We start from the raw sequence: 10,920 nt of genomic DNA on the forward strand, positions 1-10,920 counted from the left end.
TTACTTTTTTATGTTTTTAAGTTTCGACCATAATAAATAATGTAAAGTCACGATTCTTTCCCTATAAAAATAGAGAAGCTTTGATTTATTACATCTATCTTCAAACACATACATATTAGGAGTGATATGAGTGATGGACTGTACTGAATGTGATATCTCAAAAACCCAGTACATCTCTCATTTGTTTCTCTGTATGTAACAATATTGGAATGTATTTTAACCAAGATATTACATTTGAATTAAATGATTTTTATTAGAAACAATATTGCAGTTATATATTCCAGCAACAGGCCAGAGTTTCAAAGCAATATTTTGCAAACTATTGAATTGTTGATCTTCAAGGCCAAACATCATAGCGTCTCATGGTCACACAGCCCCTGATAGGAAGAGGACAAGGAAGGTTGATATCGACCACCTGACAGACATCCAAATAAGGGTCAAACAAGGCAAAGTTGGGAATATCACTAGTTATACTTGCTCTTCTTTGTCCCAGGAAATACATTCTTCCATTGGCGGAGCAGCATCCCATGTAGAACTTGCGGTCAAGACATTCCTCGTCAATAACTGACCACTTCTCAGTACGAAGGTCAAACCTCTGAGCCTTGCCCCCAATGGTATATAAGACTCCATTAAGCACCGTAGCACAGAGATCATACCTAAAATATTGACATGTACAGTTAAGTTGCAACTCCAAGCAATAATCAAAATAATTAAGTGAACTAAATATGCCAAATCAAAAAAGTCCACCCAGTGAATATTAATGTTCAACATAATGTTCCTATTGTTAAAAAGGTGTAGTTATAGTCATTTACTCTCTTCTTCTGCACATTTCTCATTTCTGAAAACATTCTCAATTACATTTTCCTGGATGTAATGCCTCTTATAGACAACATCATAGCAGGGGTGGACCAGGGGTATGACTAAGTTATTTCTATAAAATCAGGGTGTACATGATTAGACATTAATGTAAAGATTTAGGAAAATCTGGACTGCAGATGAGCAGTCTCAAGATTAGGTGTTCCTGCAAATTGGTGGATTTCATGCAACAGGGGAGGCCAAGTGCAATCAGGTATTCCGAGGATGAAATATTGACTAAAGTGGTATAGAGTGGTCCAGATTACACCCTAGCTTTTTATACATTTAAGATAATCCAACAGAAGGCAAAAAAGTATTGTCAAAGTGATACCTTTTAGTTGTAAACTAAAAAATGTAAAAAAGACAAGCTTTTTGAACATTCGTTTTTTTTTCTGGCATAGTGATAGATACAATTTCCTGTAATATTGAGCCTACTTCTATAGGATAGCTAGTGTGCGATAATTTTAGACAGTATCAAATGATAAAATTAATCTGATTTCACAAAAACCTTTTCACCATACCATAAGTATACCCTCCATTTTGTACTGAGCAAATTGTATTCCCATGTGCATGAGCCCTAAAGCATGAGATTCAGTGGATATAAGGGCCCAGATCCACAAAGAAGTTACTTCTAGGATGCTCCGGCATATCTTTGTTTTGTATCCACAAAACAAGATACGCCTGAAGCTGGGCTAGATCCTACTGACGTACGTCTTAGTACGCCGTCGGATCTAAGGTGCATATTTACGCTGGCCACTAGGTGGCACTTCCATGGATTTCCGCGTTGAGTATGCAAATTAGCTAGATACGCCAATCCACAAACGTACGTCCGCCCGGCGCATTTTTTTCCGTCGTTTACGTAAGGCTTTTTCCGGCGTAACGTTACCCCTGCTCTATGAGGCGTACGCAATGTTAAGTATGGACGTCGGGCCAGCGTAGAATTTTCCGTTGTGTACGTCGTTTGCGTAAAACGTTCGCAAATATTCTTCCTATTGGTAGATTCCCCCTCACCTCACGTTCTGTGGACAATTCTAAAATGTAGGCTTTCTCCTGACTTTGAAATACACCACTTCAGAATGAGGGGATACACACAACCTTAAAAAATTGACAGAAAGTGTAACCGTTTCCAGTTCTATCTAAAACTATACAAAGTTTTTTTTCCTAGAGATACAGTACACTTTCATTCAGAATGTCTAAAAAGTAAAGAGCAGATGTATTAAAACTGGCAAGAGACATTAGTTTGTTTTATCAGCATACCTTGGCATAGGAGAGTATGTAATTATATCCCACACACCAGTCTCTGTGTCTAGCCTCTGCACTCCACTGTACACATCTCCATTCTCATCACGGCCACATATTATGTACAGCTTAGTATCCACACTGGCAGCCGCTGCTCTTTCGACAGGTCTGATTAGAGGGCTATGAGCTTCCCAAGTCATCTCTGCCAGGTCCATCCTCTCAACATCTGCAGTAACACCCTCATCTGTGCTTCCTCCTATAACATAAAGGTAGAGTCCAACCCCTACAGCACAATGGCAGTTCCGGGATATCTTCATAGGTGGTCCTTCTTTCCAGCAGTTTTTGGAAGAGTCATATATCAGGACCCAGTCTATGCTATACCATACAAAATCTCCACGAAAGTATCCACCAGTCACTATTACCAGGTTACCTGAAATAATAAACAGGGAATTAAAAATACTTAATTATTGAAAAAGGTGTTCCCTCATATTCGTTATCAATTCGGTTTTACTTACAGGCCTTACATGTTTGTAGCAATTACATGCTGAATATTTACCATATGACACAGCATTCCAGCATCCTGCATTGCAAAAAGAAAAGGCTTTTTATTAATGTCTGTGACTACACTAAAAAGTTTTCCTCTCACTTTCTGTTCTTGTGACACCGAAGGCTATGAACCCAACTAAAAGGTAATTTGGCCAGGAGGTTGGCCATTCCTTATGCCGCGTACACACGACCGTTTTTCATTTTTTTTTTATGTCATTAAAAACGATCATGTGTAGGTTCCAGAGCATTTTTCACGATCTAAAAAATGGCCATTAAAAATTTTGAACATGCTCTATTTTTTCACTACGTTTTTAACGTTGTCGTTTTTAAGGTTGTAAAAAATGGTCGTGCGTGGGCTTTAACGACGTGAAAAACCCACGCATGCTCAGAAGCAAGTTATGAGACAGGAGCGCTCGTTCTGGTAAAACTAGCGTTCGTAATGGAGATAGTACATTCATCACCTGATGTAAAGCGCTGTGCAAACTGTTGGCGCTATATAAATCCTGTATAATAATAATTAAAATAATAATAATCACGCTGTAACACTGCTGAAAAGCGCGAATTGTCTTTTACTAACACAAAATCAGCAAAAGCAGCCCCAAGGGTGGCGCCATCCGCATGGAAATTCCCCTTTATAGTGCCGTCGTACGTGTTGTACGTCACCGTGCTTTGCTAGAGCATTTTTTTTTTCACGATCGTGTGTAGGCAAGGCCGTTTTAATGATCGGGTTGAAAAAAATTACGTTTTTTCTAGGCCCTTAAAAACTTTTTACAATACCAAAAACGGTCACGTGTACGCGGCATCACACACAAGTTCTATATACTACAGTTATAATTTGGAATATTCAGCATGTGCCTGGGTCCGATCATCTGGCCACGCCGCAAAAGTGGACGGAGACTCTGTGGCAAAACAGCATTTTTAGTTAAGTATCTGTTATATTTTCTAATAATATTATCTGTAATTGTCATTACTTCATTAAAGGTGATATTTATACCTCTGCAGCTAGGGGTTCGGATCCCGGTCTCAGCTACATGTGAAATGAGTTTGGTGGTCTCAGCCCGGCTCCCGGTGGGTGTGCTATGCGAGGTAAGCCTGCGCTTAGTACGCCCAACCCCTTCCCACAAAAAAACTACCACACTTACACGCACTCGAAATTGGGTTAACATGCACGCACTTTGACCACGCGGTCTCTAAAAAGAGAGGCGAAGGACTAACGGGGCTGGTTGAGCGGGCTAGATCCTCTCACTCCCTTATAGGGAGTCCCTCTGCCCCGTTGGGCTTCAAAGCGGAGCAGGTAGGGCGGGCTGTGTGGGAGGACCCCCTCACGCACCCGCCATTGCCACCCGGGGCATGGAGAAAGATGGCAGATTGCCTCTGGGGGAGGCCTGCCTACTCCCAACTCCTGCAGTCCGGCTCCTCTCGAGTACACGCACAAAATACACTTAAAAAAAAAAAAAGACAAAAAAAAAAAAGGTGATATTTATACGTATTTGTGTGATCTCTCCTTGCACATATGGAATACAACCCCCAAAAAATTTAACTAATCACATATTTGTGATAAAATAGCAACATAAAAATGTTTTGGGACGAAAGACTTGCTTGTCCTAAATAAATAAAAATATATACTGTACATATTTGTTTGTTACTGTAAATTAATAGACTTATAGCAGAAATGGAAACATTAAGGAGTATGCAGGTATGAGTGTTGTCATGGGGTAAATAAACAAAAATAATAATTTTATAATGACTGTACCTGTGGAAATAAAAAATTCAGCTTCTGCTGCATTACTCATCTTTATTCTCCAAGTGCAGTCCCCCACAGACACTATGCTTTGACCACTTGTTACCATTCCTATTCTGTGTTGAAGGACACCCTGACTGTATATTAGTTTTCATTTGTATATAGGTTTTATTTGTAAGCAAATCTAATTGCATTAGGCGACATTCATATCTAGGGGCTTTAAAACATCCTAAACACTATACAGTGGCAGGTAGATGTAACACGTGGCACAAGTATATGTAAATGATTCTAAAACATTACTGGAAAAGGTGAGCCTGTTTGTAAAAACAAGGGATGAAAATCATAGCTTCTTAATGATAGAAATGTACTGTATAACACAAAATTCAGAGTGCGGCAGCATAAGACGTACAGAATGTATGCAGTAGTACAAAATGTCCTATTCCCAAGAATCCCGATATGTACCTGCTGTACCATGTGTATATATTTGTATGAAAAAGTATCCTGTTCTCTTTGTATTGCTTTCTTTGTGTTAAAATCCCTGGTGTTCCTACCAGCCCCTCTGCTTTAAAATTAAAAACTGACCACATTAGACATGAGAGCACAGTGCGGTCAGTTTTCTGGCAATTTAGTCTGCTCTCCTTCAATGATCATACTTTTACTGACACCCCCTCACACCCGCACAGCCATTCACTGGGAAGACTAGTGTAGTACTGTTATTCCTCCGCCAGCTCTCTGAGCTCCTAATGCAGCTGAGAATAGAGGGAACGTGATCACTTATAAATAGGGGCAAAAAGTATTTATAATGTTTTTATATATACACAAATGTTTTGCCATTAAATTATATTTTAAACTGAATGGATTGTTTTACCAGGTGAGGGTTTACATATACTGACATCTACTGTATGCACACCTTAAAGGGTAAGTTTACCTTTGTACACTTTTTTTTTCTAAATTCCAGCTCCCTTATGCACCGATATACCATTCATGTACTTTTTTTGCAAAAATATTAAAGCTTTCCACTAAATCTACAGTCAATTACTTTTCTTGTCCTAATCCACATTCTAGATGTCTCCATTAGTAATGCTATATTCCTTACAGACTGTAGGTCATGACACAGGAAGGAGTTGACCAGCTGACCTCCTTAGCACACACCCTGTATCATCCACCCTCCCACTCCCAGCTGCACATTTCTTAAATGAAATGAAATGCAATCAATCAGTGATCACCCTTTTCACTAAATACACAATATACAATCAGATTGCATAGTGTATGGCCATGTTTATGCACCTAAAATTTCTAGTTGCGCTTTCAGTGCTATTAATTGTTAACGGTACTGTCGGTACACCAAACACAGAAGCAAACACACATTTTGCCATGTGAAAAAAAAAACGAGGGGCAAATGCTGCACAGTAAAAACACACACAACCCACAAAACACCAAAATGTCCCATTAACCACATGTAGTGCAGCCAACTGAAATCAACAGGCTGCCCTATGCGTGTCACAGGAAAAACGAGACACACTATGCTAGATGTGAATGGGGCCTGAAAGTGAAATTGGTGCAGTAACACAAGAACAATGAGGCTCCATTCACATTTCAGAAATGTGCTGCACCAAAAATCGCAGTAAAAAAACGCACCAAACACGCAAAAAAAAGTTTGGAAGATTCTTTGTGGCAATTATTGTGTGTAGGGCAGCCCATTCAGGTGGATGGGCAGCCCTATGTGTGATGAGTGAAAATTCTCCAAAACGCCTCCCCCCACGCAAAACAAAACAGAACAAAAAGGCATGTGGGAATACGAGTTCCTGCTATGCAGCTGAGTGTTTCTGTCCACTGCCTCCTATGTACTTGTATAAAGATGGCCATACACTATGCAATCTGATTGTATATTTAGTGAAAAGGGTGATCACTGATTGATTGCATTTTATTTTAAAAACATGCAACTGGAAATGGGAGGGTGGATGATTCAGGTTGTGTGTTAATGAGGTCAGCTGATCAACTCCTTCCTGTGTCATGACCTGAAGTCTCATCAGGAAGAAAGACATTACTAATGAAAATGGAAATGTGGATTAGGACAAGAAAAGTAAGTGACTGTAGATTTAATGGAAAGCTTTTATATTTTCTTTTTTTAAAGACTCCAGGCATACATACTGCAAACTAAAATTACCACTGAAACAGGATCTATGAATGGAGGGGGTAGGCCTTTCACTCATATGCTCATCCTCTACTCATAGATTATGTTTCATTCATAGAACCTGTAGTACAGTTAGTACAAATAGAGCAGCTGGGAGGAAATGGAGTGCACAGTCGGGCACTCTTGATGACAACCTGTGACAGTGCCCAGAGTTCTATTAACCTCAGCTGGAAGATTACAGTAGCGAGGGCGGGGCATCGATGGAGGAGGATCATCATTTATCAGCACAAGGGACATATCCTACTGGCTATAAGTTTTTTTTATTTTGGCTGAACTCAGGCTTTAAAGCGGGGGTTCACCCGTACATAACACTTTTTCCCCTTAGATGGATGCTCGTTTTGTCTAGGGGAATCGGCTAGTTGTTTTAAAATATTAGCTGTACTTACCGTTTACAAGATGCATCTTCTCCGCCGATTCCGGGTATGGGCTGCAGGATTGACAGTCTTCCGAGATGCTTCCGACGGTTGCATCCATCGCTACACGATTTTCCGTAAGAAGCCGAACGTCGGTGCGCAGGCGCAGTATAGAGCCGCACCGACGTTCGGCTTCTTTCGGCTACTAGTGACGCGATGGATGCGACCGTCGGAAGCCTCTCGGAAGACTGTCAATCAAGAAGGAACGCCCGCTCCCGAAGACCCATACCCGGAAGCGACGGAGAAGATGCATCTCGAAAACGGTAAGTACGGATCATATTTTAAAACAACTAGCCGATTCCCCTAGACAAAACGAGCATCCATCTAGCATCCATCTAAGGGGAAAAATTGTTTTATGGGTGAACTCCCGCTTTAAATATATTTTAAGTGAAACAAGTTTAAGTATCTGAAACCATCAGAGCAGAGTGAATAAATGGATCAGTTAATTTGTGGTTGCCTGCTGCTTCTTCATTGTTCCATTGGCAATGTGGGTCAAGGACTTGTCTGCGCTGTCTAATAGTGCTGTCTGGATCAGGGGATTGGCTGAACACATTTACAAATCCTTGGCCAGGTAAATGCCCATATCAAACACATATAGAGGGACTTCATTTTTTATTTGTATTCTAGCTGTGTATCTAGCTGCTTGACTGCAGTTTAGCTTTAGAACTGGCAAAAGATTAACAAAAACTACCGTATATACAAATAGTAAAAACATTCATATAAATGTATACCACACATATTTTTTTATAACATCATAGAAATAGTGATCAAATTTATATTGTAAGAAAGATGTTACCTACTGTGGCGACTGCATAATGTATGAGATTTTTGCGCTGCAAGGGTGAGCAGGGTTTCCATGTTGCGGTCTTTGGCAGGTAGACATAAAGTTCTTGCTGTTCTTTTTCATGTTTGCCACCGAGCACATATAAGGTCTCATAGATTCTGCTTGTAGACATAATCTCTTTCATAATACTCCATGTTTTGGGTGGTTTAGTGTTCAGTATCTGTAAAAGTCTTGTGTAGACATCACGTTCTTTTGATCTCTGACTGCGCTTTACTAGAACATCGAGAAAGGTGAGACTAAGAAAAGCAGGCCTAACCAGACTGACTAATTCTTCAAAATCCTTCTCTCTTACAGAGTCTACCATGACCCACTTCATCACAGCATCAAAGACAAGGTCTTCATTAGGGACATACAGTTCATCGGTTTGCAGCAACTCTTCAAGGGTATTCTTGTCCAGTTGATTAAATTCATCTTCAGCGTCCTTCATAAGCTCCAACAGATGAGTGACTGCAACTTGGAAAGCTGAATCAAAAAGCTCAGTACAGCCATATTGCTGAGAGTAGGTCATCATACCCAAGCAGTTAGTCACTCCCAATTCTTGTACTAGGTATCCAATGCAAAGCTGCTTGGCTTGTCTTAGATCTAAGAAATCAGCTGTCTCCAGGAGATCTGTAACATTTCCTTGGTTCAGTTCAATGTTACCAGTTTTTACAAAGTCCAGAAGAATCCGAAAACAGGTCTCACTTACACCATACAGGTGGATTTGGCGCATAGAGCTCTCTTTGAATCCACCATAAAACATTATTTGAAAATAGCTACTTTCTGCTGCCAGGGCAGATTTGGCCACATGAAAACATTTCTGTTCTACCTCAAGGATTATTTCGTCCACCTGGTCCATCTCAGAAGGATCTCACATGCATCATTTACAAAAATTAGCTTCACATAATCTCCAGAGCATGTAGCCCATGGAACTTTAGCATTGTAAATGTCCTTAATTAAAATGCATTCGTATTTCAAGAACCGGTGTGTATGATGAGCATGTAGCTTGTCAAGCTGAAGTTCTATTTAACTATGCAGAAATAATTAAAATAACACAAGATATTTAAATGTAAACTGAATATGAATTTTAGACTATATATATTGCTCAAAGTCCATACGGCACTCACTGCTTAACCTGACAGCAATACATCCAGCAAGGCGAAGTTCTGCACTGCATGGCCTGTTCTCATGGAAGGAAGGTAGTGTTGGTGTGTTGGCTGTGTGATACTTTGAATGTTGACTGCTCAGCTGTTCCAGAAATAGCTTGCTGTTTTTTTTTAAACACTACGTATGTTCTTCATTTAGCAAAGGAATCCACCCATTAAGTTACGAGAGACAGTCCACTTCAGCGCAGCACTAAAAAAGTTATACAATTTGATAGTAATGACAGCGACATACGCTAAATAAGCAATGAAATATGGTAAACATGTCTGCTTTTCAGTATTAAAATATTGGAACACCATGACTAACAACTTTACATTTCAAAACTGTTAAGCTCTGTACACACGATCGGTTTGTCCGATGAAAACAGACCGATGGACTGTTTTCATTGGACAAACCGATCGTCTGTGGGCCCCTTCGGTTTGTTTTCCATCGGTGAAAAAAAATAGAACATGTTTTAAATTTTTCCTATGGTTAAAAAAAACAATCGTCTGTGTGGAAGTCCATCGGTCAAAAATCCATGCATGCTCAGAATCAAGTCGACGCATGCTCGGAAGCATTGAACATTTTTTTCAGCACGTCGTAGTGTTTTACGTCACAGCGTTTTGGCACAGATTTTTGACAGATGGTGTGTGGGCAAGACTGATGAAAGTCAGCTTTTATCGGATATCCGGCGAAAAAATTCATCAGACTAGATTCCATCAGATATCCGATCGTGTGTACAGGGCTTTACTATTCAAGGAAGTACTCTTCTTATTTCATATTTTTGGCCAGCTAGATAAGTGCCCCTACAGACCTGTTTTGATATCATCTTAGTACAAATTTTGTATTTTACAAATATGTTTTTGCTTTAAAGCATATAGTCAGATTCTCACAATCTCTTTCCTGCATTTTCCAAAGATACTTTATTGTGTGATTCAGGTCATTTACAGAAGGCCTCTATGTTTTCATACAGAATTTCAGGGTGCAATGCTCCTTACCTTGCAAGAAGTGTTCAAACCAGAACTAATGGGTTTTGGTCAATTTTATTTTAATTTATTGAAAAAAAAAAAAATTATGTGTGAACTGATATTTATTGCTGTCCTGAAAACCACCAGAGATGCACAACCTCATGGTCACCTACAAACAGTAAAGCAGCAATTAAGAAGATCTAGGTGTTTGATGTAAATTGGTCAAAGAAGTTAGATGTAGGAATGCCAGATTCACGATGGCAGTTTAGAGTGTACATGTGGCTGCCAAAGATTTTCTAGCTAGTAGAGCTGCACGATTCTGGCCAAAATTAAAAACACAATATTTTTGCTTAGAATAAAGATCACGATTCTCGTGGAGTAACATAATTTTTCACATTTTACAAAAACATGGGCCAACTTTACTGTTTCGTTTTTTATTAATTAAAGTGTGCTTTTTCTTCCCAAAATTTTGTTTGAAAGACCACTGCGCAAATACAGTGTGACATAAAATATTGCAACAACCGCCATTTTGTTCTCTAAGGTCTCTGCTAAAAATAAATACATATATATCTATATCTATAAAGATAGATATATATATAAATATATATAATGTTTGGGGATTCTAAGTAATTTTCTAGCAAAAAATACAGATTTTTAACTTGTAAACAAGTGTCAGAAAAAGGTCTAGTCTGTAAGTGGTTAAACTTCCCTCATTTACAGACCAACATTCATTCATTTTTATCCAAAAGCAGAAGTGTTACAATGTTTCTCCTTATCTCTGTGTAAGCAATAATGTCATAAACTTGGCAGGCTGCCCTGTTTTATTTTATTTATTTTTTGTTCTTTAGATAGCTGTGAGCAGAGAACGCTGCATAGTGAGGGGGTAAGAATCGCGATCTGATTCTTTAACGATTAGGCCCCTTTCACATGTGCGGACCGTATGTCCACATTTTCATCCATCCGTTGCGGATGAAGACGGGACATACATTGGTCCCTAT

At 39.3% G+C, this 10,920-nt stretch overlaps 1 protein-coding gene across 2 annotated transcripts; it reads right to left on the reverse strand.

Moving 5' to 3' along the window:
- Window positions 1-228: 228 nt before the first annotated feature.
- LOC120915235 (kelch-like protein 23) lies at window positions 229-9,167 on the reverse strand. Of its 2 annotated transcripts, XM_040325586.1 has the most exons (4): window positions 7,785-9,167; window positions 2,113-2,524; window positions 475-656; window positions 229-377 (listed from the first exon to the last, which is right to left on the reverse strand). In XM_040325586.1, the coding sequence occupies exons 1-4, from the start codon at window positions 8,668-8,670 to the stop codon at window positions 367-369; spliced, it is 1,491 nt and encodes a 496-aa protein (XP_040181520.1). In that variant the 5' UTR covers window positions 8,671-9,167; the 3' UTR covers window positions 229-366. The 2 variants fall into 2 exon arrangements, with proteins under 2 accessions (XP_040181520.1, XP_040181511.1); XM_040325577.1 differs by having other exon boundaries at window positions 229-656; window positions 7,785-9,164.
- Window positions 9,168-10,920: the final 1,753 nt, after the last annotated feature.

The sequence above is a fragment of the Rana temporaria genome, chromosome 1 (genome assembly GCF_905171775.1).
Source record: "Rana temporaria chromosome 1, aRanTem1.1, whole genome shotgun sequence".
Lineage (NCBI taxonomy): Eukaryota > Metazoa > Chordata > Amphibia > Anura > Ranidae > Rana > Rana temporaria.